At 40.1% G+C, this 27,980-nt stretch overlaps 1 protein-coding gene across 13 annotated transcripts in view; it reads left to right on the top strand.

Annotated features, from left to right (window-relative positions):
* rims2a (regulating synaptic membrane exocytosis 2a) overlaps nt 1-27,980 on the top strand; it is a 1,025,605-nt gene that overhangs the window by 364,170 nt on the left and 633,455 nt on the right. For 12 of the 13 annotated variants that reach the window (XM_059971246.1, XM_059971261.1, XM_059971253.1 and 9 more), the window contains one exon: nt 14,161-14,495. In XM_059971246.1, the coding sequence (XP_059827229.1) occupies nt 14,161-14,495 (335 nt within the window). The remainder of the gene's footprint in view (nt 1-14,160; nt 14,496-27,980) is intronic. The other variant, XM_059971230.1, reaches the window with a different exon arrangement.

The following is a 27,980-nucleotide window of genomic DNA, read 5'->3' as shown; positions in this document are numbered from 1 at the left end:
CATAAATAATATTACTGTGCCTACCTCCACCACCTCAGATCCCCTTTAAATTTACCCCTTAGATCCCCTTTCAACTTTCTCCCTCCCACCTTCAATCCTTTAGTTTTAGAAACCCTAACGTGATTGGCTACTTTGTGTATTGGCTATTGTGTGTGCAACACACACAATATAGTGGAGGAACAACAGGAGGTCAGGCAGCATCTATGGAGGGAATAAAGAGTCGGCATTTCAGGCCGAGGCCTTTCATCAGGACTGGAAAGGAAGGGCAGAAGCCAGAATAAGAAATGAGAGGAAGGATAAGCAGAACAAGCTGGCAGGTGATAGGTGAGACTGGGGGGGATGCGGAGTGGTGGGGGAGGGAGATGAAGTAAGGAGCTGAGAGGGGATGGGGGAAGAGGCAAAAGGTTCAAAAAGAAGGAATCTAATAGAAGAGAACAGTGGACTATGGAAGAAGGGGAAGGAGGAGATGAAAGGCTGATGACAAGGAGTGAGAGAGTAACCAGAATGAGTAATGGATAAAGGTAAGAGGAGTGTGGAGGGCTGAGATTCTGGTGCAGGTCAATGGAAGTAGACAGTTTAAATGGTTTAGAAAGGACTAGATGGGCCGAAGGGCCGTTTCTGTGCTGTACTTTTCTATGACTATGACATTATGGGAGGGGGTGGTGGAGATATTGCTGGAAGTTACAGAAATCGATGTTCATGCCATTGGGTTGGAGGCTGTCCTGATGAGCTATGAGATGTCGCTCCTCCAACTGGAGTTGGCCTTACCATGCCAGAATGGGAGTGGGAAGTCAAATTGAAATCAGGAGATCCTGGCTCTCACAGACAAAGCGAAGGCACGTGATGAGGCGCTTCCCCAAACTGAGTCTGGTTTCACCAGTGTAGAGGAGGCCACACCAGGGGCACTGAATACAGAGAATGACCCTGATAGGTTCACAGGTGAAGTGTTGTCTCACCTGGACGGACTGTTTGGGGCTGATTGTTGGTGAGGCGGACATGAAGGAGCAGGTGTAGCACCTGTCACATCTGCAGGGATAAGTGCCAAGGAGGAGATCACAGGGAAGGGATGAGTCACGTAGGGAGTGATTCCTATGGCAAATGGAGAGGAGAGGAGAAGAAAGGTGAAATATGTAACTGGTGGTGGGATTTCGAAAAGATGGAAGTTACAGAGGTTGATGTGCTGGCTACAGTTTCTTAACCCTGTTTTCCTTCATAGATCCACTCAATTGTCACAGTATTGTCCTGTGTCCTACAGTACTGACTGTGAATCAGTGAGAAGTTGGAGACCATTGAAGTTTCTGTTCTCTGGCTACTGTTATCATTACTTCCCGCTTGCCATTGAGTGCTTGCGTTCTTACTGTTTTTAGCCTGAGGGATATTTTTTGTTACTGATTCAGTCATCCGAATGTTTCAGAGTATGCTGTAGTAAATTGATGTCAAAGAACTGTGTATGATTCTGTTTGATAACTAAATCATTCCGATGTCCCAGAGTGCAGTTGTGTTCCCCAGCTGCAAGAAGGAGGACAATAGTGATTCCAAAAACTTGCAGGGAGCTGCTTGTATGACTTGTTTATTGCATTTTTAATTTGAATCTCTGATGTGCTGAGTGAATGCAGAGTAAGCAAATTAAAAACACACCTTTGTAACTCAGTTTGTTTAATCAAAATGCAAGAAGATTCAAGGGACCCTGCTTAAATTACTCCCATTAAATTTTAATCAGCCTTTTCACTTAATGCCCATGTGACCCTCATGAAGATACTGTAAGCAAGGGATTAGCTTACCAAATCTTTAATTCAGTCCTGTATGTGAATTTAATCAGGATAGAAGAGTTTTCACACAATTAACTCACTTGTAGGTAGAAAGGAGCAACTAGCAATGTTTTTTAAGTATTGAAAGTCACATTGAACGGTCTCCTCCATCATCTGGAGGGACAAGTGCCAGGCTGATGGTTTATGAGCTGTTGTTGTTCCTCTGTGCCTCGTGGCACATCGGGTGGCAATCTTTGCCGCTTCCTTAGCAAAGATGGAAAGCTTCCAAGGAGCCAGCAGACTCGAACCTGGGGCCACTCTCCTCGGAGTCTGGTGCAGATGCCACCACACCACCGGCTGGCATGGGGTATGAGTAGACAGTGGAAATACTGCCACCAGATCAAGTGAAGGATATAGAAAGCAATATTGAGATGATGAATGTAACAAGAAAATCTTCTGCAAGTAGGGAGGTCTGCAGCCTACACTGGCCTGTAAATAAGTTTACTACCAGTAGAATAATTCTCATGAGGATTTGGATCAAGTCATTAATGAGTTAAACATACCAGAAGTTTAAAAATCCAAGGCAACAAGGTGGCTAGCATTATATTATAATAGTGAGGCTTAGGATGAAGATGATATTAAAAGAGGGAATGCAATCTATTACACTGGGAATTTGTCTTTGATTTTATGAAGTGTTATCAATTTAAATGGCTCCCTCACCTGTTCCCAAAACCATTAGCTCCCATGGTTAAAACAACTCTCCTAATGTTGGATTGCACATTGACAACACATTGGTAGTGCCAATTCTCAATAGTCCCATTAAAGTCCAAAGTAAATTTATTATCAAAATACATATTTGCCACCATATACAACCCTGAGATTCATTTTCTTGCAGGCATAGCCAGTAAAATCAAGGAAGACCACACCCAGCAGGACGGACAAGCAACCAGTGTGTATAAGACAACAAACTGCGCAAATACAAAAAAAGAAATAATAATAATGACATAAATAACAATAATAACAATAAATAAGCAATCAATATCGAGAAAATGAATGAAGAGTCCTTGAAAGCAATTCCATAGGTTGTGGGAACGGTTTCGTGGTGGGACAAGTGAATTTATCCCCACTGGTTCAGAAGCCTGATGGTTGAGGGATAATGACTATTCCTGAACCTGGTGGTGTGGGTCGTGAGGCTCTCATGTACCTTCTTCCTGGTGGCAGCAGTGAGAAGAAAGTGTGACCTGGATGATGGGGTCCTTGATGATGGACGTGCTTTCTGTGACAGTGCCCCATGCAGATGTGCTCAGTGGTGGGGAGGGCTTTACCCCTGATGGACTCGGCCGTATCCACTAGCTTTTCCATTAAAATGCATTGGTGTATCCCTACCAGGCCGTGATGCTCAGCATTCAGTATTGAATGAGCAGATAATTTGTGAAAAGTTGGAGACAATAGTATTTCATGTTCTCTGGCGACTGACCTGATCTCTCTCCCTTGTCTCTGAGTGCTTGCTTACTTATTGATTTTTAGCCCGAGGGAATGATTGGCAGTGATTATATATTTACTGTTACTGATTCATGGTTTGTTTAGGCATGTTTCAATGTATATTATAGTAAATTGAATACACAATCATTGTTTAAAAGTATTGAGAAGCATAGTGCACTGTTTAACTTCTCTGATGCACCAGGAGCCAGTTCATATGAAATTGCCACATTTAAAAAATATCAGTGCTAAATTATAATTTCCTGGCAGAACTTTGAAATAATGTTTGATAAAGGGAATAAAAACTACAAGTTTCTCAATAATATGTGATAATTCAGAGTGGTCAATATTGTTCAAATTCAGATTTTACTCCTTATTGTGAGTTGGGATAGACTATTTCCTGGTTTAGCTCCTGGACTGAAACTACTGAGCTGGATCTCGATGGAATAAAATCAAACACAGGATTGATGTGATGCAATCCAAAAAGATCTCACAGGATGTCTTGTAAATTAAACATGATTTTATTGTATGATTCTACCTTTGTACTAGAGAATCAGGAAGCCTCCACCATTCAGGGAAATCAGACATGGCCTGATATATTAGTTCCTCTCCCCACCACCGGAGGCAGTAAAGGGTTGACGTGCTATTGAGTGGTGGTTATGTCTGAGGATTATGTCCTCATTACGTGAACTTGTATATGGCCTTTTTATAGTGAGAGTTACTGGGGAGTGTATTTTTCTGCTGTGGAACCACAGGGTATTATTTAAATAACTTAATATTTATAGTAAGGTTTCTGGGAATTTAGTAAATTTGTGGGTGCCAACACCTCTCAGGAAACATATCTACTAGCCCACTTCACAGACCAGAAGGTGCACTAGTGTGCTGTCAAGGAAAATGTTAGTAACATCCTCCAGACCTTGCCTGTCTCCCAGTGGATTCCTTCTCCTTTGGCTCTCTACCTTTTCGACCTATTGCCTCCCAGCTTCTCACTTCAGCACTCCTCCTCCACCTATCTACCTTCCCTCTCACCTATTTCACTTATAACCTTCCAGCTTCTACTCTTTCCTCTTTTCCTATATTTTTATTCTGGCTTCTTCCCACTTCCTTTCCAGTCCTAATGAAGGGGCGCAGCCTGAAACATCGGATTTCTGTTTCTCTCCGTACGTGTCACCTATGATTCACTAATCCTAATCGTGCATCTTTGGAATGTGCGAGGAAGTCAGAACACGGAGGAAACCCACATCATCACATGGAGAACATACATATTTGTTACAGGCAGTAGTGGGAATCGAACCCCATATGGTGATTGCTGACGCTGTCAAATGATTTTGTTAACCACTGCACTACTGTGTCAGCCCAATTTGCACTCAAACACCACTTTAGCTGTATACCTGTTCATTAAAGCAAGTTTCTAATTAGCCAATCATATGGCAGCAACTCAATATATGTAATAGCACACAGACATGGTCAAGAAGTTAGTATTCATTCAGACCAAACATCATAATGGGGAATAAATTTGATCTATTGACTGACTGGGGAATGATTGTTGGTACCAGATGGGGTGGTTTAAGTATTTCAGCAATTGCTGATCTTCTAGAATTTCAATGCAAAACAGTCTCTAGAGTTTACAGAAAATGGTGCAAGAAACGAAACAAAAATTCAGGGAGTGGCAATTCAATGGGTGAATGGCTAGATTGTTTCAAGCTGATAGGAAGGCAACAGTAACTCAAACATGTCACAACAATGGTGTTCAGAAAAGCATCTCTGTATGCATAACACATTGAACCTTGAAGTGGATGGGCCACAGCAGCAGAAGATCACGAACATGCACTCCGTGGCCACATTTAAGAGACATCTCCTGCAACTTATAAAGTGGCCACTGAGTTTATGCTCTCTCAAGAGGATACCTTTAGTGTAGTAATCTTAGCTTTTAAGGTTGATCCAGCACTCAACATCAAAAATAGTCCTTCAAACCTATTGATGAACAGACTCCAGAACAGAGAAAGTGAAGAGAAAAGAATGGATACTAATAGAAGAGGCATTCTTATGAACAATACCCAGTTTTTTTCTGTTCTCAGTTTGCTTTGTTCTGGTAATCAAACAAAACTGGAAACAATATTAAGATAAATTAGCAATCTGAATTTCATACTCAAATGAAAGTGTTAAACCCCAGTTGATTTGGATTTAAAAATAAGATAATCTATCCTTTCTCAGCATACAATATTCAAAATAAACATCTTTGAATAAGAACAATCTAATCAAACCATTCATGCAGAAATGTTATGATATTGGACACTGGATTTATAGGTTATCCAACTAAATAACAATATTCATTACTTTACATTCTATTCAGAGATTGAGAATCTTTGTGCTCTGTAAATCGGAGAAATCACTTGATCTACAGTCTAAATTATATTGGTAATATTATCAGAACAATTTACCTACGTGAAGTCCAGGTTTAATGCCTTAATTTTTTCCCCCTCTATGGGAATATGTTACCTGAAGTACTCAATTTTATCTTTAATTAAGTTATGATCATTTGGGATTTTAACACTCTCGAGTGATGTGAAAGTAAAGAGGATGGCAATTTAAAGTTGCTTAATATCTTGGCATAAAGTATTTCCATAAGTTGTACTTTCAGGAAATTACTTTGTTGTTCTCGTTTGTAAATCAGAAAGAATTTCAGATTCTTTAAGGTAAACTCCAAATTGTAATTTGTCTTAGCTGTTCTTGCTCAGTTAAGTTATTTTATTTGAAAGAATATTTTATCAAAACTTTGCAAAGGATAGCAGCCATTGAATTGGAATATTGACTGGGAATCACTAAAATATTCTATTCCCACATGGAAAATATACAGTTAAAATGAGAACTTTGATGACTGGAACAGAATCAATTGTCCTTCCTGGATGACCTGAAAGATACATGATTGGCTACACCAAAGGGCTAGTAAAGGTCACATGTATTGATGTGGGAAAGGACGAAAGGTTTCCTTGCAGAATGAGCTAGTCATAAGCTGAAGAAATTGTACGGATGCTGGAAATCCAGTGTAATACACTCAAAATGCTGGAGGAACTCAGCAGGTCAGGCATAAATAGTCAACGTTTCAAACTGAGACCCTTCATCAGAATGAGCCAGTGATGTATTAGCAGCTTTGTGAAGATTTTTCCACCTAATGGATACTTTTTTTAATTTCTAGGTTATACCCTACTGAAGCATAAATACTAATTTCTGTAGTGTGATTTGAACCAATATTTGCATTATTCTTATCAGCAGGGTAATCACTACACTAAAAACATAATTGCTGTGATGCAGTCTGAGTGGCTTGAGGGACTCAGTTTCTTCCTGCCTTGATTTTTGAAGAGTATATATTACTCTGTACTTTGCAATAAATAGTAAGGTGATGGCACTCACCATTGACGACATAGAAAGCTGCCAACACAGATCTCGTGATCTCCCGGCTAACACCAATTTTCATTAGGCATCGAAACAACAGGATCTCTGCAATCCAACCATCATGAGGCTTTTAGGCCTGTTCACCAAAGAATTCCCACAAAGTTAAATGCAAAATGTGTAAATTTTAGCTCAGGATGTAAAATTTTATTGAATGTAAAATAAGCATTAAAATGTATACATACAACTAAAGAAGCTGAAATATATTTTTGAAAAAAGTTTTCTTTTAAAATCTATTTTAGGGTATTTTAAAATACTTGTCACTCAAACTAAGATGTAGCAGTTACTTTCAAACCACTTTGAGACTGAGCACAGGTTGTACGATGCACCATCCATCCAAAAATAGAGTTCCAATGTCAAAGAATAAATTTGATCTGTTTTTAAGAAACTAACAAAGCAAACAGTCTTGAAATGATAAAACTAATGAAGCTAAACAGTCTTAATGTATTAAACGTATTTAAGCCAAGTGTTTTTTCTCCAGAATCAGAATCAGGTTTATTATTGCTGGCATAGGTCATGAAATTTGTTAACTTAGCAGCAGCAGTTCAATGCAATACGTAATATAGAAGAGAAAAATAAGAAATAATAAATAAATAAATAAATAAATCTTAAATTCATTCAAGAATGTTCAAGTGTATTCCAGAAAAGTTAAGCAATTTTAAGCAGTCTTAAGCGTGTTTAAGCAGTCAATAAAAAGATATCACTCCCGGCCCACTCTCTGGCTCTACCCAAACTAGACTGAACTAAAGATAAAGCATGAATACGTAACTAAACTCTTCAATTCTATCAGGCCCCAACCCAGGTGACTAACTGACCATAATAAATGTGCAACACAAGTGTAATACAGATAAAAAAAAACAGATATCCTGCTCCTACAATAGGGAAACCTTGAAGTCAGTGCTCCAATGACCTCATTGTTGTGGCTTTCCCACACAAAATGGCCTCAGGAAGTGGATCCTGATTCCCGGCTGATAGACACCATGTTGGCTTCTTTAAATTGTTCTCTTTTTAGACTGTTTGTATGTCTCTGACCAAACTAATCTTTCAAAACAGTTCAAAGCTACTTAAATATTTTTAAAGAACTAACAAAATAATTGACTTATAAAATTCCGAGTTCTTGAAAATAATTAAAGATTTGAAAGTTATGTAAAATTAATAAATAATGACTAACAAAAAGACTTTAATTTTCCATTAAGGTCAGCAATTGCATTCATTTCACATTCAGATCACGTTAAGCTGAAGGGACGGAGGTGAATGGAATCAGGACCCTTGGCCTTTGTGTCTGGACTCTGTACTTTGTGTCTGGACTCATCTGAGGCCACTCTCCGCTGCTGTACTAGCGCTTGACTTGAGCGTGCTTCTGACTTATGAACAGCACTTCACCCAGCCCATTGTTTACTCTGAAGTTCATAATTGCTAAAATGAAGTTTTGATCAGGTCAATTTTATGGTAAATTACTTCTGTATTTTCTTATTTTCTGCATTGCTTCAAACAGAAGATAGAGCATTTGTGAAATAATTTCCAAGTAAGGAATACATTCCTTTTCATTTTTAATTTAGTATTTGTTTTCTTTTCACAATTGTAGGGGCTCTTGTAGTGTCTGCTGAATACCTTGGTAGTATACATTTGCTGCCTGTTGCACTGGTTGTAGTGTAATTACATTATCAGGAGGTAAATGAAGGAGTTTGATTGTACATCCAAAATGCTGCCGCATTGATTTCATCTCTCTGTTAACTTGTTCCACCAGAGTTAGCTTCAGGCGATTGACAGCATGGGATCAACTGTTCCCAGACCTCAGTTTAAATGTCCAATATTAGCTTACAGAAACATTAAAGGTGGAATTTTAGTAAATGAATGATTTAGTTTACTTTTGCAAGTTTGTGGCTGTGTCATCTCAGCTTCCTTCATTGCCCTTGTGGGTCCATTTGCTTAATTTCTGCACTCTAGTCCAAGAACCATCAGCATTTAGCAACCTGGAAATAAATATACTATTTGATACTAATGCTGTATTTACTCATTAATTTATCTGCTTACAGAGACAGGAAACATCTTTAAAAGTTGGCCTTCCCAACCAACCCCGGTTCAGTTGCATAACTTATATTTAATTTCTAGCACACAAAAAAGAATGATAATGATTGACCACTAGAGGGTACCAATGGTCTGTACTACAGGCCCTCTCTGAGTTACAATCACCTGACTTCTGCACACCTCTACATATTAAGGAGCTTTTGTATATGCAGTCATTCATTTCTCTCTTTCTCTTTCTCACTCTCTCTATCTCCACATCTCTGTATCTCTCTATCTACCTCTATTAAAGTTGTTTCTTATCAGTCTTATTGATCTTGTTGCAAATCACTACAAAGTTGTGGAGATATGGCAACACTAGGAATACTGAGAGATTCATGTGTATTTAATGACTTAGGGACAAAAGTGACTTATGACTTCTGTAAAATCAGAACCCATTCATCACCTTGGATAATATAACTGTCGAACTGAAAGCCGCTGAATGGAATTGGAACCACAGCTCCTGCTAGCACTTGAAGTTAGACAGGGTATGTTTCACAGTGTAAAAGTACATATTTTACACTGCTGTTCCCTAATAGTCTTTCTGAAACTTCGCTTAATAAGGTTTACTTTTGGTATTGACCTGGGGTTGACCCAGCTACTCTTGGAGTCCCAGTACATTTAGTATATATTAGTGTCCTCCTGGTTAAAACAGGACAGATTTTAGATAAGGTCAGAAATCTGCAAGTCCATGAGCTGGAGGACAGAGAGGGAAAATGTACAACTGAAAATTAAGGATGGTCTGCCTTAACAGACTTAAAAACCCTGGAGATGTCCTGGAAGTGGACAATGACCAGGGGAGGACATGTTTGAGAGTCTGAGGGCAGCAACACACAGAATCAGGTGTAATGTCACTGGCCTCTGTCTTGAAATTTGTTGTTTTGCAGCAGCACTATATTGCCATGCATAGTAATAAAAACAACAAATTATAATAAAAAGTATATAAATTAAATAAGTAGTGCAAAAAGAAAGGGAAAAGTACCAAGGTAGAGTTCATGGGTTCATTGTCCATTCAGAATCTGATGGCAGAGGGGAAGAAGCTGTTCCTGAAATGTTGAATGTGTGTCTTCAGGCTCCCATACCTCCTCCTTGATGGTAGCAATGAGAAGAGGGCACGTCCTTGGTGAAGAGGGTCCTTAATAATGGCATTGGAATTGCTTTTCTCACCTTCCATAGCCTTCGGTAGGCCATACCTGGACCTCTTGTATAGTTCTGGATCACTGGCCTTGAATACCACACATCACCCTCTCAACAAACCACAAACCTCCTGTTTAATTACAGCTTTTGGTTTGGGTATGTCTGCATGTCTTGAAGATGCACACTCATCCACACAGATCGTGATGAAGTTGGTGACAACTGTGGCATAATTATTCAGATTCAAAGATGAATCCCTGAATATGCAATCCACTACCAGGATGATGGCAAAAATCTCCCTCAGCAGATAAAATAGACAACATTTGACAGCTAGACGTTCTGGGTCAATTGAGCAGGACATAGTACTACCATGTTTGTAAACCACAAAGAAATAATGATAAAGCATACTCCACCTCCTAAACCTTTAAAAGACAGAGCTGTCTGTTTTTTTGTGCTGAATGGTGAAGCCATCGAATTGCCATGTGCATCCAAAATGGCAGGGGAGAGCCCTGTTTCTATGAAGTAAAGTACACAACAGTCGCTGATGTCCCTCTGGTACAGCAATTGTACTCTGAGGTCTTCAGTTGTATTTTCCAGAGACTGTACATTCACCAGCAGAATTGTCAGGAGTGGAAATCTAATGTCCCTGCATTGAGTGTGATTTCCACCACTAGCCATGGCAAAAACTGCAAAAACACGCATGCTAAGACTAAAGTACATTTAGTCATGGGAGTTCTGATTTTGGGCAGAATGTACCCTGCCAATATTGCTTCCTTTAATAATGCCAAAGTCTCTATGTTATACAGCATCAAAATAAACCCTTTGGCTCAGCACATCCATGCGAACTGTTTTGCCCATCTGCTCACTGCCGTATTAATCCTGTTGACTATTTGCCACCATTGGATCCTTCTGCTCCAAAATACCATTGAAGAACATAAATCAGAATCAGAATCTAGTCCGGTTTAATATCATTGGCATATGTGGTGAAATCTGCTGTTTTGCAGCAGCAGTACATTGCAAAACCTAATAATAAAACCAGAAAATTTAATTAAAATAAAAATATATATTGAAATTAAGTAACTTGTGCAAATGGAGCGGGGAGAGAGGGGGGAAATACTGAGAGTTCATGGGTTTTTGTTCATTCCGAAAAAAGATGGCGGAGGAAAAGAAGCAGTTTCTGAAATGTTGAGTGTGTATCTTTAGGCTCCTGCACCTCCTCCCTGATGGTAGCAATGAGAAGAGGGCTGTACTGCATGATGTGGGTCCTTAATAGTGTGTGCTACCTTTTTGAGGCATTGTCTTTGGAAGGTGAGACCAGTACCCAGGATGGAGCTGGCTGAGCTTACAATGTTCTGCAGCTTTTTCCAATCCTGCGTACTGGGCTCTCCTCACCAGACGGTGAATGCTCTCCACGGTGCATCTGTAGAAATTTAGAAGTATCTTCGGTGACATAGTTTCTTCAAACTTCTATGAAATATAGCTGCTGCTGTGCCTTCTTGTAATTGCATTGATATGCTGGGCCCAGATTAGATCTTCAGAGATATTGACACCCAGGAAAATGCTCACCCTTTTCCACTGCCAATCCCTTGATGAGGACTGGTCTGTGTTCCCTCAACCTACTCTTCCTGAAATCCACAAGTACTTCGTCATACTGACATTGAGTGCAAAGGGAAATCAGTTCGCAGATGTATGATGTAACACTGACCAAACAGGCTCTTCAGCACAGACTAAATCGGCCAAAGGGTCTATTTCTGTGCTGTGGTGCTCAATGACTCTACTTTTCAACTGACGGGCAACTGCAATACCTCAACAGTTCCTGTCAGACACAAAATTTGTCTATTCATGCGTCTGATCATTTACAAAATATTACCATCAGTAAGTTTAAGCTAACAACAATGAATTGACAGTTAAAGAAAACACTAAAATCAGAATTTAAACCGCTCAAATCATCCATAATATATATCCTTTCCTACTGTAGAGATCTTTGTAAGGTCAATAAGAAAGTATGTAACAATAAAGGCATGTTGTTTGACCTGTGTAGCTTTACCAGAAGAAAGATGGAAGTTCTGGGAAGGTCTTGCAAACATTCTTAAGTATTACTTTTGGAGTTTCAAGAACTTCTTAATGAATGGGAAAACAGCTCTGAAAATTCAGTGATACAACATTTTACAAGAGACTAACCATGTGTATTAAAAATTAACTGTATGAGTACCTTCTTTAATATATTTATACTACGGTTTCAACTTCTGAAAATTCTGTACTCTTCCTTTTTTCAAACTATCAAAAGTTACTGACAACACCTCTGAATTTTTAAAAGTTACATTCTATAAATATGTGCAGCATTAAATTTCTTTGAGTATAATTCTCTTAATAACTTAGAAGTGTCTGTTATTTCAGCTTATAATACTAGAGTAATATTTGTTTGGTTTATCCATCGAATGGAACGTGACCTCAACCCAGGCACATAATTAGTGCACACAAGACCATTTTTTACCTTATTGCCTCAATGCTGAGAAGCCTTCTCAAAGCTCAAATAGTTTAAAGTTCAAAGTAAATTTTATTATCAAAGTACATATATGTATCCATATACAACCCTGAGATTTATTTTCTTGTTGGCATGTACAAAAACTCTATAAAATATTAACTATAACAGAATCAATGAAAGACTGCTCGAGTAGGACAAGTTCAACATAGTTTGATAAAACCGCCACGTCAGGCAGCTCATAGAACATCACTGATGACTACCAGCGCCATCCTGTCGTTCTTCAATATATTGAACTTCCTCTCAGATATGACTGATCTTCACAAAACATGATAAATCAGGAAGTAACTAATTTCCTAATGGCAAGGTACTGATTCCAGAATCGCCAAACACTGAGAGCACTCCTGATTCTACTAACACTCCTGATTCACTCCTGATGTCCTTCTAATCATCTGAGCAACCATGAGATCATGAGACATAGGGCCATTTGGCCCATCATGTCTGCACCACCATCAATCATGGCTAATCCTTTTCTTCCCCTCCTCAGCCCCGCTCCCTGGCCTTCACCCTGTAACCTTTGATGCCATGTCCAATCAAGGACTTATCAATCTCTGCCTTAAATACACCCAACAACCTGGCCTCCACAGCTGACAGTGGTAACAAATTTCACAAGTTCTCCACCCTCTGGCTAAAGAAATTTCTCCACATCTCTGTTTTAATTGGATGACCCTCTACCCTGAGAATATGTAGTCCCCCACCATGGGAAACATTTTTTCCACATCTACTCTGTCTAGGCCTTTCAACATTGGAAATGTTTCAATGAGATCCCCGCTCATCATTCTAAATTCCAGCAAGCACAGACCCAGAGCCATCAAATGTTCCTCATTTAATAACCCTTTCATTCCTGGAATCATCCTTGTGAATCTTCTGTGGGTCGTCTCCATCTTTTCATTTTGCACACCCATCGTGAGACACAACTAAATGTTCCTGTTGGAAAGCATAGTACTTCTGATACTACTTGAGAGGGAGACTGAATAAAGCAACAGTCAGAAACTAATGAGAAGAAAATGTAACTGGATTTAAAGTTCTCTTGTACAGTAGTACTTCTTTCAGTTTCTCAAATATGTTCTTATTGGGCACCACAGTTTTGTTTTGTCTGAATCTTGAACTTTGAACTTTGAAAATTGAGCATACACCTCCTTCTCTGACCTTCTGTAATGGTATAACCTTCAGCTTGTGGTCAAGAGAATAGCATGTTACATATCTTTTGAACAAGATATAAGTACATGACAGAATTTGATATGCAGTATACAGGCATTTTTTAATACCCGAGGTAGTGTTTTCAAGTCTTGTTTTACTTTTGATCAGAAAAGTTAAGCATAGTAGATTGGGATTGAAATTAGGTTTGAAGTGCAATTTTAGCTGACATCCCGTCTTATCTATTTACAGTAGCAGGATTTGCCATGTTTGGATTGATTTATAGGCAAATCCATATAACAACGCATTGATAGCAATTTATAGTTCTCCAGCTTATTCCTGGCTGAAGACGAAAAGGCAGTAAAGAAAGCAGAAAGAAAGAAAATCCTAACCACTGCTATTTAAATATAAACGTTAATATATTTACATCACGTACATTTATTATGTGTATAAATTCACCTTTAATTGTGATATACATCTACTAGATTAATAGTTTATTTGACAGCAGGTTTAAACTTAACTTATATTTATTCAGAAGAGCTAATATCTTGTTTTTGGAATTATGTCAGTTACCATACTCGGAATAACTTAATTTTCTTGTCTTAGGTGATGTGGGTGTGTAACTTGTGCCGAAAACAACAGGAAATCCTCACAAAGTCAGGGGCCTGGTTCTACAGCAGTGGACCAAACACACCGCAGGAGTCCAGCCTGACAGAGTCCACGATGGGACTGGCCCACACGAATGAAGAAGCGCCACAGGAAAAGAAAGCAAAACTACAGGAGCATTCTCAATTCCAAGGTCCTTTACCCTCAGGGGACATTTCTACACCAGCGTCAGACAAAAACAGACCTCAAGGGCTCACGCGACAAGATACAATCAAAAATGGTTCAGGGGTGAAGCAGCATTCAATGCAGACTGCCAGTGAGATACCCACGGACAGGTATGGCACTTGCATTAAAATGAACAGAGCTCTTGTCTATGCAACACACAACTTGCTGGAGGAACTCAGGAGATCAGGCAGCTTCGATGGAGGGGAATAAACTGTCGATGTCTTAGGTCATGACCCAAGTGGCTTGGCTCAAAACATTGATCGTTCATTCTCTCCATTGTTTGTTCTCTCCATAGATGCTGTCTGACCAGCTGAGTTCCTCCAGTAGTTTGTGTTTTGCTCTGGTTTTCCTGCATGTGCAGAATAATGTTGGTCTATGCAAAATTGTGCAAATTTTCTTTTGTTTTGGTAGGCATTAGTATTGGTAGGCAAAATTTGCACTTTCCTGTCATCTTTATTATGGGAAGTTATTAAACTGATTTTAAATCAACTGCTAAGCTGGTATTCAGAGAGCCATTTCTGTCTTAGGTGGAGTGAAGAGGCAAATAGGTGAACTTTGAAGCTCCACAAATACCAGGCCAAGGGTTTATTTCTTTGACTTTACCTCCCATGTAAAATAAAAGGAAACAGTTGCTTATTTTAGTATAAAACATGCATAAACTTCTGTTTCCTGTGTAATTTCACAGAAGTAAATTAAGAAAGTAAATTGCAAATGTAGCAAAATTGACTTTATGCACTCTAGAATTCCCCTATGAGAAGGTTCTGCTGATGTGTTTTGAATGTCACTGCTGGTGCAGGCAAGACCTTAAAGGAATGCCAGTAATAATTAATTGTCTGTGCTGGCATACCTGAGAGAACATTTTATCCAGCCAGCTGCCACCCATTGTCTTCCAGTCATTAAGAAATCTGTCTCCCTTATGTTCTTCCTCTTAAGTTCAGTAATGGCTGATGCTCTTAGAAACCTTAGCTGAAATAAAGTGCAGAAGTGTGAAGGCTAGTTGTTTTTCTACATCATTAAAAAATAAAAAATAATTATTGGTTAGAAGTTTAATTTCGGTGCCATACCCAGAGAAAAGGAAAATGTTCCTGTGCATCTATTGAATTTTTGTGTTGTTTTTTTAGAATTAAGCTGAATAAATTCTGTTTTCATTCTCCCCTTATGTTGCCCACTCTGGCTCCCCTCTTACCTGTTCTCTTTTTCTGACTTGCCTATCATTTCCTCCTTTGTTCCTCTCCTCCTTCCCTTTCACCCATGGTCTACTCTCCTCTCCTATTTGTATTCCTTCTTCAGCCCTTTACCGTTCCCACCATCTGCTCCTCCCCCACCCATCTGTCTTCACCTAGCTTCCCCTCACTCAATTTCTTGTTCTGGCTTCTTCCCCCCTCCCTTTCCAGTCCCAATGAAGGGACTCAGCCCAAAACATCAACTCTCTTCCTCCACAGATGCTGCCTGACCTGCTGAGTTCTCCAGCATTTTGTGTGTGTGTGTGTGTTACTCTGGATTTCCAACACCTGCAGAATCTCTTGTGTTTATAAATTCTGGTTTAGTCCATTCTTCTTTTACTGCATTTGCTAATTTTATGAAAGACTTACATGTGACATCTGTAACAGTAGATGAAGTGAAGAACAATCAAACACAGGTGTTGGAAATGTGAATTAAAAAGGAAGAGAGGGAGCTGCCACAATCAGCAGCAGACAGCATCGGTGGAAATAGGAACAGGGTTAATGATTTAAAACAATGAAATCTGATGAAGGGTCATTGACCTTTGCTTCACTCTCTGTAGGCGCTGCCTTGCCTGCTGAGTATTTCCAACCCTCTGTTTTTATTGCAGTCCATGGAGTCTATGTGAACTTGACTCCCAGAATCATTGGCACTGCAGCGTTGACCTACATATTGTTTACTTAGAGCTAAGTTTGTGTTACGTTAGTTAGCTTACTAGTGGAGCACTGTTGAGAGGAAAGACGCAGTGGCAGTCTGTCACACCGAAGCGGTTAACTGGTCATTGTGAAAAAGTGCATGATGCAGTGTGGTCTAATAAGACAGAAATGTACGTATCAACTTAGTTTTGTAGCATACTGTGTTAGAAAAAGGCAATTTCACTTTACCTTGAAAGAGGACACGTCTAGAAATTCAGTTGCATAATGCTGTTCTTTTTATTGCTGTGTCAGGGATTTTTTTCCCCTGCAGTGAATTTCTGGATAATTTCGTATCAACTGAGTACCGATGAGTGTGTCATCTGTGTACCTCAATGGGATTTTTGCATCAGCCTGCATGGGAAGACAGATTTCCTGTCTTCTAAGATTTCTTTTTTGGCATACTGAAGGAGAAACAGGGCTGTATTCTCATAGGGTTGCACTCCCTGATTGCTGGTCTCCCAGTTTCTCCCTCATAACTTCCCAGCTGTTGTAGCTTCCTGATCTGCACCTCTCCTTCCTTCCATCACTAGGTTTCAACGCTTCCTGCCCCCAGTGAGTTTATTGTTCCCCTCATCACTGGTCTCCCTGAACTTGGCCTCTAAAAGGGGTACCTAAAGCATGCTTTAGGTTCTTGAATTTTCAACAGAAGGCCAGTGGTCATTGCCACCCACTGCAGTATCTTTCTTCATCTATTGCATGCTTTGAATGAACTAGAGTTTCTAAGCAATTGGGTTGCAATTTCTAGGCAATATGATCTTCTGCTACTGTAGCCCATCCACATAAGGTTCAACATGCTGTGCATTCAAAGAGCTTTTCTGCATATCACTATTATAATGTGTGGTTATTTGACTTACTGCCCCCTTCCTGTCAGCTTGAACCGGTCTAGCCATTCTCCTTTGACCTCTCTCATTAACAAGGCATTTTTGCCCATGGAACTGCTGCTCACTGGATGTTTTTGTTTTTTGAGTCATTCTCTGTAAACTCCAGAGATGTGAGCATCCCAGGAGATCAGCAGCTTCTGAGATATTCAAACTAAACCATCTGTCATCATAATCATTCCACTGTCAAAGTCACTTAGATCGCAATTCTTCCCCATTCTGCTGTTTGGTCTGAGCGACAACTGAACCTCTTGAACATGTCTGCATGCATTGAGTTTGTGTCACCTGATTGGTAGATTAGATGTTTGCATTAATGAGTGGGTGTACAGGTATGGGTCCTAATGCCCTTCCCTTGGACAACATTGGTGCCGTGGAGAGGGGAGACTTGCAGCTTGGGCAACTGCCAGTCTTCCATACAACCTTGCCCAGGCTTGCACCCTGGAAACTTTCCAAGGCACAAATCCTTGGTCTATTGAGACTAACAGAGGCCTACACACAATAAGGTGGCCATTGAGTGTATTTTATTACGTCACTTGTACGTAACTTGGTTACATACAAAGTGGTGCTAGTCTCTTCAGTTTTTGTCAAATCAGTTGGCATACACCTTTAGTAATGTACTACTGCACTAATTCTGGTTGCCTCATTATGGGAGGGATGTGGTGGATGCAGAAGAGGTTCACCAGGATGCTGCCTTAATTAGAGGGCTTGTGCTTGAAGAAGACATTGGAGAAACTTATATTGCTCTCACTGGTGGAGGCTGAGGGGAGATTATAAGCGATATAGACAGACAGTTGATTTTTTTTCTCAGTGTTGAAATATCTAATACTGGAGAGGATGCATTTAAGGTGAGAGTGAAAAAGTTCAAAGATATGAGGGGCAAGGTTCTTTTTACACAGAGAGTGGTGAGTGGCTGGAATGTTCGGTGGGGTTGGTAGTGGAGGCAAATACAACAGAGGCCTAGTGGGCACAATCTACGCACATGAATGTGTAAAGAAAGGAGGGAATATTGGCATTATTAAGCAGAGGCGTTCGTTTAGTTCTGTACTTAATTACTTTTTTAAGTCAGTTCTGCACAACATCAAGGGTGGAAGGGCCTGTGCTGTGCCATACTGTTCCATGTTCCATAATACAGAATTGTTCCATTTTAAGTGAAATCAGAATGGTTTTTGATCTTTCTTCAGTAAAAAAAGACAATGATACTTTGAGGAAGAAAATAATTGCAGGAGTTATTAAAGTAAAATAATTATTGAACCTACTGATTAGGTGGAAAAATGCCAGTTTTGTAAATTTTTTTTGTTGTAAAGATAGTATTTGGTGCCATTGAGTCATTTAGTACAGAAACGTCCTAAGGTCCATTGAGTCTGCCCCATAATTCCATTTTAATTTAGCCACAGACTCATAAACTCCTCATTTGTAGTGTCACCAATTTTGTTTTTTTCACATATAACCCTTATTTAGTTAGGTTTTCACTGACTTGAAAGAAAAAGGTACAAGCCAAGCATCATAATGCTGCTGCAGTTAATGTAGATATCTTCCAGTCCCACTGACTGGGTAGGTAGATGAGAGGGGAATTGGGGAGAGTGGGTCCAGGCGATTGGTGTAATGGGCATTTTTTTTGGTGGGCTGCGATCATTGCGAGAGGTCATTTGTTGGTCAGGCAGCACAAGGTTTAGAAAGAGCTCAGGGTCTCTTGTGCACTCAGCAGAGGCCAATAAAATGAAGTAAGGTGGAAGTGGAGTGGACATTGTTAGAGTGACTAGGCTTTGGCTCAACAGGCTTCGGCAAGAACAGGTACAGGCTAAAAGTTAAACTTGGGAAGTTAGAGGTATGACAAGTTCAGGCAGGTTGGTAGTTCAGGCAGTAGAATGCTCCCTCTGTCAGCTGTGTGGTCTCAGGGTACATTGCAGTGTTCTCTGTTACTACACCTGTAGGAAGTACACCTAACTTTAGCTCTTGACTGACATTGTCAAGAAAATGGAACCGGAGCTGGGTGCACTCAGGATCATGCAGGAGGCTGAAAGCCTAGAAGATGAGACATATGCTGATATGATCACACCCAGAGTGCAGGCTTAGATAGTAGATGGGTGACTGCCAGGAGAGGTAATTAGAGTAGGTAGAAACTGAGGCCATTCCCTTCTGCAACTTTGGATTGCCCTTCAGATACTGCTGGAGGGGACAACCTCTCAGGATACACCAGCAGCAGCCAGGCCAGTGGTTCTTTGACCATCTCTGAGGCTCAACAGGGAAGGGTAAATTCGGGCAGAGGGATAGTGATAGGAGATTGAACAGGGGATTCTGTAGCTGCGAAAGAGAGACCAGAATCATGTGTTCCTTACCAGGTGCTAGGGCCAAGATGGCTGCAGAAAGTTTTTAGATGGGAGGGTGAGCAGCCAGAGGTCATGGTGCACATCAGTAACATCAGTAGAAAGGGGGACAAGGTCCTGCATAGTGAATATATGGAGTTAGGGGAGATGATGAGGAACAGGATCTCCAAGGTAGTAATCTCTGGATTACTCCCTGTACCACGTGCTAGTAAGGGCAGGAATAGGATGATAGTACAGATGGAGTGGCTGAGGAAGTGATGCAGAGGGAACAGTTTCAGATTTCTGGATCAATGGGATCTCCTCTGGGGAAAGTATGACCAGTACAAAAGGGATGGGTTACACCTAATTTGAGGGGGACCAATATCCTTGTGGGCAAGTTTTTCATATCCGTTGGAGAAATTTTAAACTTGTTTGCAGGGGGATGGGAACCAAAGTGATAGTGCTGACGATAGGGCAGTTGGTGTACAAGTTGATGCATTATATGGTGAAACTGTGAGGAAGGACAGGCAGATGATAGTCAGTGGGATGATTTGGAGTGTAACATCAGGGCTAAGTCAAAAAGGTTGATGAATACGGGACTGAAGGTGTTATATTTGAATGCATGCAGTATATAGAGTTGATAATTTTGTAGCACACTTAGAGATTCAGAGGTTTGATGTTGTGGGCATCGCTGAGTCATGGCTGAAAGAAGATCATAATTGGGAGCTGAACATCCAAGGATACATGTTGTACTGAAAGGATAGACAGGTAGGCAGAGGGAGGTGGGATGCTCTGTTGGTAAACAATGAAATCGAATCTTTAGGAAGAGGTGACATACGATTGGAAGATATAGAATCCTTGTGGGTGGAGTTGAGAAACTGCGAGGGTAAAAAGACCCTGATGGGAGTTATATACAAGTTTCTGAACAGTAGCCAGGACATGGGCTTCAATTTACAAGTGGAGATAGAAAGGCATGTAATATTGGCAATGATATGATAGTCCTGGCGGATTTGAATCTGCAGGCAGATTGGCAAAATCAGGTTGGTACAGGATCCCAGCATGGCTTACTTAAGGAGAAATCTTGCCTGACAAATCTGTTGAAATTCTTAGAAGAAATGACAGACAGGATAGACAAAGAAGAGTCAGTGAATGCAGTTTACTTGGTTTTCAGAAGGCCTTTGTCAAGGTGTCGCGCATGAGGTTGCTTAATAAAATAAGAGCCCATGGTATTAAATGAAAGATACTAGCATGCATAGAGGGTTGGCTGACTGGCAGGAGGCAGAGTGGGACAAAGGGCCCTAATCCAATTGGCTGCTGGTGACAGGTGATGTTCTGTAGGGTTCAGTACTGGGACCATTACTTTTCACATTATGTGTCAATGATTCGGATGATGAAATTAATGGCCAAGTTTACAGATGATATAAGGATAACTGGAGGGGTAGGTAGTGTTGAGGAAACAAGAACTTAAACAGGTTTGGAGAATGAGCAAAGAAATGGCAGATGGAATACAGTGTTGGGAAGTGTATGGTCATGCACTTTGGTAAAAGGAATAAAAGTGTAGACTATTTTCTTTTTTTTATTGGTTTTTTTATGACTATTTTCTAAACAGGGAGAAAAATCAAAAATCAGAGAAGCAAAGGGACTTGGAATTCCTTGTGCAGGATTCCCTAAAGGTTATCTTATAGCTTGAGTTGGTGGTGAGGAAGGCAAATGCAATGTTAGCATTCATTTCGAGAGGACTAGAATATAAGAGTAAGGATGGATGGTGCTGAGACTTCATAAGACATTGGTCAGACCACACGGTCTATTGTGAGAAGTTTGGACCCCTTATTGAAGAAAAGATGTGCTGGCTTTAGAGAAGGTCCAGAGGAGAATAATTGCAGGAATGAAAGGGTTAATATAGGAGGAGCGTTTGATGGTTCTGGGCCTGTACTCGCTGAAGTGTAGAAGAATGAGAGGGGATCTTATTGAAACCGATAAAATATTGTAAGGCCTAGATAGTGTGGATGTGGACAGGATGTTTCCTATAGAGGGTAAGTCTAGGACCAGAGGGCACAGCTTCAGAATAGAGTAATGTCCATTTAGAACAGAGATGAGGAGGAATTTCTTTAGCCAGAGGGTGGTGCATCTGTGGAATTCATTGTCACAGGTGGCTGTGGAGGCCAAGTCATTGAGTATATTTAAAGCAGAGGTTTGATAGGTTCTTGATAAGTCAGGGGGTTGCAGGAAGATGCCAGGAGAATGGATCAGCCATAAAGGATTAGCACAGCAGAGGCAATGGGCTAAGTGGGCCTAACTCTGCTTCTATGTCGTAATATACATTAAGGTTGCAGTGAAATATGTAGTGGAATAGGTTTGATGGGATTGCCATTGATAGGCCAAATGGCCTCCTCCTATGTAATAAGAATCTCCAACACAGAAAAAGAACACTAGGAAGATTCAGCGTTTCAAACAGCCTTTGTGAAGGCAAAAGTCTTCGATCAGCAGTCTCTTTTGTCTTCCTGCTATTGTCATGAACCCTCAGCCTTGCTCTCAAATTAATATATTAACCATGCCTTAGAGTTCTGATTTATTAACTGTTCGACTGTTTGTCACTCGAGGGTATCTATGTCCAATGTACTCAGAGTAAACGTGTTGTCAGAGTTCGTAAATTGTTACCATCTGTACCGAGGTGCAGTGATGAACTTGCAAACTGCACGTACAGATCCAGTCATTACAACAGTGCATTGAGGTGGCACTGGGGAAAACAATGACAGATTGCAGAGCAGAGTGTTACAGTTACAGAGGAAGTACAGTGCAGGTAGACAATAAGGTGCAATGTCATCTTCAAGACATAGAACTTAAAGTAAAAGGAGTAGAATGTTTATAACAGAGTAATGAGTGGATGTGCAGGGAGCAGCTTGCAGTAAGTCATCATATTCTTACACGGTCTGTTTAAATAAGTACATGAGACGTTAGCTAAACAGTGTGTTTTTGTGATACACTTTGGAATTAATCAACAAATGTGTTCATTATGGAACAGTACCTCAATAGGAATGAATTATAGATGCGTGTGCGCGTGCGCGTGTGTGTGCATCTGTGCGTGTGCATGTGTGGATGTGTGCATGTGTGCGTGTGCTGTCCCAAACGGCAAATTTGGAGTGTCCAAAATAGAAACAGTCCCTCAAGGGATGTTATCACTTCAGAAAATTCCTGTTGCACCTTTGTTTTGCATACTACATTGAAAGAATTTGTCTCCTTCCTACTGTGGAAAATAACTGCCGATGGTACAGGTGAGCAGATCATCAGGATAGAGGAGTGTTTAGTGATAGTGGAAAATTACTGAATAGTAGTCCAGCTAGTGGAGCTGCTGTCTCACGATGTTAGAGGCCTGGGTTCAACCCTGATCAAGTGTTGTCCGTGTGAAGTTTGCTTCTTGCAGTTTCTCTGCTTTCCTCCAACATCCCAATGATGTGTGAGTTGGTAGCTGTAAATTCTCTGAAGTGTGCAGTAGATGTGATCTGATGGGAGCTGATACGAAAGTAGGAAGAGTAAAAAATGATGGGATAAGTGTAATTGGGCTGTTAATGGTTGGCTTGGCTTCAATGGCTTGAAGGACCTTCTTCCATGTTCTATTCCTCTGACTTTATTACAGAAATTCTAACATAAATTTGTTGTTTCAAAATGAACTAATGAAATCTGATACATCATTTTGTTATTTTCAATATTATTTAGATAATGATTACAGGTATTGACTATCATAAAAAATATTATCATAGGTTAAAATATGCAGCACCATTCTCCAATTGCTTGGACATGTGTATGTACACTCACACTTCTACTCACACTTGCTCATACACTCACTCAAATTCATACTCATATTCACTCATACACTGACACACAGTCTCTTCCACGCACGCATTCTCTCTCTCACACAGGTTCTCTGTCTTTCTCTCTCACACACTCACCTTCATTCTCTATCTCACACACTCACTCTCATTCTCTCTCTGACACACTAACTCTCATTCTTTCACACACACTCACTCTCATTCTCTCTCTCACACACACTCACTCTCATTCTCTCTCTCACACACACTCACTCTCATTCTCTCTCTCACACACACACTCACTCTCATTCTCTCTCTCACACACACACTCACTCTCATTCTCTCTCTCACACACACACTCACTCTCATTCTCTCTCACACACACACTCACTCTCATTCTCTCTCTCTCACACACACACTCACTCTCATTCTCTCTCACACACACTCACTCTCATTCTCTCTCACACACACTCAATCTCATTCTCTCACACACACTCATTCTCATTCTCTCACACACTCACTCTCATTCTCTCTCACACACACACTCACTCTCATTCTCTCTGTCACACACACTCACTCTCATTCTCTCTGTCACACACACTCACTCTCATTCTCTCTCTCACACACACTCACTCTCATTCTCTCTCACACACACTCAATCTCATTCTCTCTGTCACACACACTCACTCTCATTCTCTCACACACACTCACTCTCATTCTCTCTCTCTCACACACACTCTCATTCTCTCTCTCACACACTCACTCTCATTCTCTCTCTCACACACACATCCTGTCTGTCTCACACACATGCTCTTTTTCTCTCTCTTTCACAGACACTGGCTCTTTCATACTCTCACACACATTCTCTCTGTCCCTGTCTCACACACGCACTTGCTCTCTCATTCTCTCACACACATATGCACACACTTGCTCTCTTTCTTTCCCTCACTCCCTCTCCCTCCTCTCTCTCTCCTCTCTCTCTCTCTCCCTCTCTCTCTCTCTCTCTCTCTCTCTCTCTCTCTCTCTCTCTCTCTCTCACTGCCTCCCCCCCCTCTCTCTCTCTCTCTCTCTCTCTCTCTCTCTCTCTGTGTCTCTGTCTCTCCCCCTCTCCCTCTCCCTCTCCATTAGTTGCCTATTTTTCATTTGAGATGTACCTTAAAGACGTATAGACGTACGGGCTGTTCTTTTCCTTTTCCATAGCATTTGCCTCCTCCCTTGGTCTGATTCCATGCGAAGCCTGGTTGTTGGAAGTCAGATGTGCTTGAATTCCTGATGAAAGCATCTTGCCTGTGATTCAGATAGTAGAAATCTGTGAGTGCTCGACGCTGCAGCTGGGAATGGGGAACCCTCACTGCTGCAAAGCATTATTGCTACAGTCAGTAATGGTGTTAAAAATCCTTAGCCTCTCTCGATGAATTAGCGGGTGGCGTCTGAACAATTAACCATTGACTGGTGTTCATCAAATCGTAGTTTTTACACAAGTCAGGATGATTTAGGCATGTGATTGGCATTTTGGCATTTGATGTTACAAGAGAGATAGACGGCCTCACAGTACATGGGGGTAAAGGCTGAAAATGCAGTTTGAAGCACTGCGTCAGTTCTGCAGTTCTGTTTTAACCAGTTTAAATAATGTTTTCTCAAACCAACATGACATCCTTCTCCAAAATGAGTTCTTTGAACGAGCACTAAGCAACCTTGGGTGAGTAAATCACTTCTCATGTAATTGCAGAAGACAGTATAAGTCTCGTTTCAAATTTCCCATTCCTGAAAAATAAACCCTTATTTGATGTATTAAAATGGCATTGATAGAAATTTAAAAAGTTAGAATACCGTTTACACAAATAAAAGGAACTAATCAGATTATACTCTAAGGCTCTGTAGGAATTGAAAACAATAAATTTAAAATCTGTATTGAGCTCATTACAAATTTTAAGAGTCTTGATCTCATTATCATTTTAATGTTCAATCTTAACTACCAGATGATGTTTGAATTATGCTGGCATTTTATCTGCAGAAGTACTATTGTTTTCCTGTGAGAATTCGATCTTACAGTATTGAGGGTATGATTGCAAGCGAAGACAGTGTATAACTTTTCATAAAAAGAAGATTAATTTCATTGTTTGCAAACTGTAACCTAGTATGGCCTTGACATGTGACATAGAAAATAGAGCACTCTCTTAAAGGGTGGTCTTAATGCTTAATATTCATTTCAATTGTTCAAGTGGGTGTATTTATTTTTGATATAGGTCTTGTATTATTGTTTTGTTGTACAGCTCTATTGTATACAGTATATCTTTCAAGAAATTATTTTGAGGGAAAATACTACATGTAAATTTAAAAATACCAAAATCCGCTAAATGCACATTTTTTTGAGACATGATCATGCTGGGTTGTTTTTAAAAAGTGCACAGTGACTTGAACAGGTGCAGTTGACTGCTTAGGCAACAATTCTTGCTCCTCCTCCTCCTCCTTGCTGCAGGGAGACTTCCAGTGGCAATGGACCTACCTTAACTGTCAAAAAACCAAAGCAGGAGCACAGAGCTTTCCCGGAATCCCGGTGACATATGTTTGAAAGTTTTGAAGAAATTGCTGCCATCATTTGAAACTAAGTAATTAATTAGTGTGATGGGCAGTTCTTCTGCCCACTCTGCTGTTTGGATAGTGTGTGGATGTTCAGGGTTGCTGGTACAATTAACAGGCTACCAACTATTGAGGAAACAGATACGTCTGACGGCAGGTACTTGGCCCATTTCAAATTAGTTGTTTCAGGAACTGATCACTTTTCTGGTGTTGGATTGCATAGGTTGTGTAAGTTCTGCCATAGTATCAGGTAAAGGACTACACAGAACGTACTTGCAAGCAGGCAAGAGGGAGACCATCAAAGATCAAAGGTAGGAAAATTCCATTGTTAAAGTTTCTGTCCAAGGATTGTTGGAGGGCCTCTCGTCTTATAAATGAAATTGACAAGGTTTTCCTTCTATGATCATTTTAACATTTTATAAACTAATTATTAAATTACAGTTTTATTCATTTTTGAACAGTCTATAAGAAATACGTTATGAAAGTATTTGATGAGGTAGTCACTGTTTTAATTTATTTAATCAGAGAAGTATACATTAGAATCTGCTGGATATAAATGCAGATAAAGAATGGGTGTTTGGAGTGAACCTTCAATGTTTTCTAATGTTTTCAATTGCAAATATTTTTCATTGTGATGTGTTTGTGCACAGATACAATATATTCTGGTGGATTTATTTATGAAATTGAACAAACTGGTTAACGCATAAAGACAGAAAATATGTCCTTGACAAACCTTTATATTTGACTACATTTGCTGCAGTTATTTATAAACTACAGGTTTGAGGCCTATAGTTTCCAGGTCAGGGTTAATGTGAGAAATTTATAAACTGATATAATGTCCAAAATGCCACAAATTATTAATGTAGCTGCACAAAAGAACTAAGATAAAGTGAGGTTGAAACTGTAAAAAGCTTTTCCTTAATTGTTTGTAAGGAAATCAAATATATTCAGATGCCACTTTATTAGGTACACCTGTACACCTGCTCATTAATGCAGATATCTAAACAGCCAATCATGTGGCAGCAACTCAGTGCATAAGAGCATGCAGACATGGTCAAGAGGTTCAGTTGTTTTTTAGGCCAAACATCAGCATGGTGAAGAAGTGTGATCTAAGTGACTTTGATTGTTGGTTCCAGATGGGGTGGTTTGAGTATCTCATAAACTGCTGATCTCCTGGGTTTGTCACACATAAAAATCTCTAGAGTTTAGAGAGAATGGTGTGAAAAATAAAAAAAAAACATCTAGGGAGCAGCAGTTCTGTGGGCAAATCCACCTTGTTAATGAGAGAGGTCAGAGGAGAATGGCCAGACTGGTTCAAGCTAATGAGAAGGCGGGAGTAACTTAAATAACCACATGTTACAACAGTGCTGTGTAGAAGAGCATCTCTGAATGCATAACATGTCAAACTTTGAAGTGGATGGGCTACAGCAGCAGAAGACCATGGACGTATACTCAGTGGCCACTTTACTAGGTACAGGAATGGGCAATGAGTTTACATCAGCCTCCAACAATTAATATATATCCCATTTATTAACTCATACCCAAAAAACTAAGCTTCCCTTGTTATAGTTATGACTTGATCCCAACTATAGAGTATCAAATAGTCTAAGTCAAATTAGGAAACAAGGCTTAGGCATGGATTGTGATCTAACAATCAGTTCACTTTCATAATGAGCAGTAATTTTTGAGGACAAGTCATGAGGCAGTTAGCTTGGAGTGCACTATTGCATTGGACCTAAATGCAATAATCAACTGCACATTTGAAATTTAGATTCTAATCATATCTACAAGGATCACTGCCACAAGAAAGCAGCATTCGTCATCAGAGTACCCCACCCCCCACCATCCAAGTCATGCTGCCATTGGGAAGGAGGTACAGAATCCCTGGGTCCTACACTGCTAGGTTCAGAAATAGTTATTACACTTCAAACATCAGGCTTCTGAACCAGTATGGATACCTCCACTCACCTCAACACTGAACTGATTCCACAAACTATCGGCTCATTTTCAAGAACACAACAACTCATGTTCTCAATATTATTTATTTATTGATTATTTGTTTTTTTTGTACAGTGTGTCCTCTTTTGCATATTAGTGTTTGTCCATTTTTGT

This window comes from Hypanus sabinus, chromosome 1, assembly GCF_030144855.1.
Source record: "Hypanus sabinus isolate sHypSab1 chromosome 1, sHypSab1.hap1, whole genome shotgun sequence".
Lineage (NCBI taxonomy): Eukaryota > Metazoa > Chordata > Chondrichthyes > Myliobatiformes > Dasyatidae > Hypanus > Hypanus sabinus.
The sequence above is the reverse complement of the archived record's forward strand: the minus strand, read 5'-3'. Positions and strand labels throughout refer to the sequence as shown.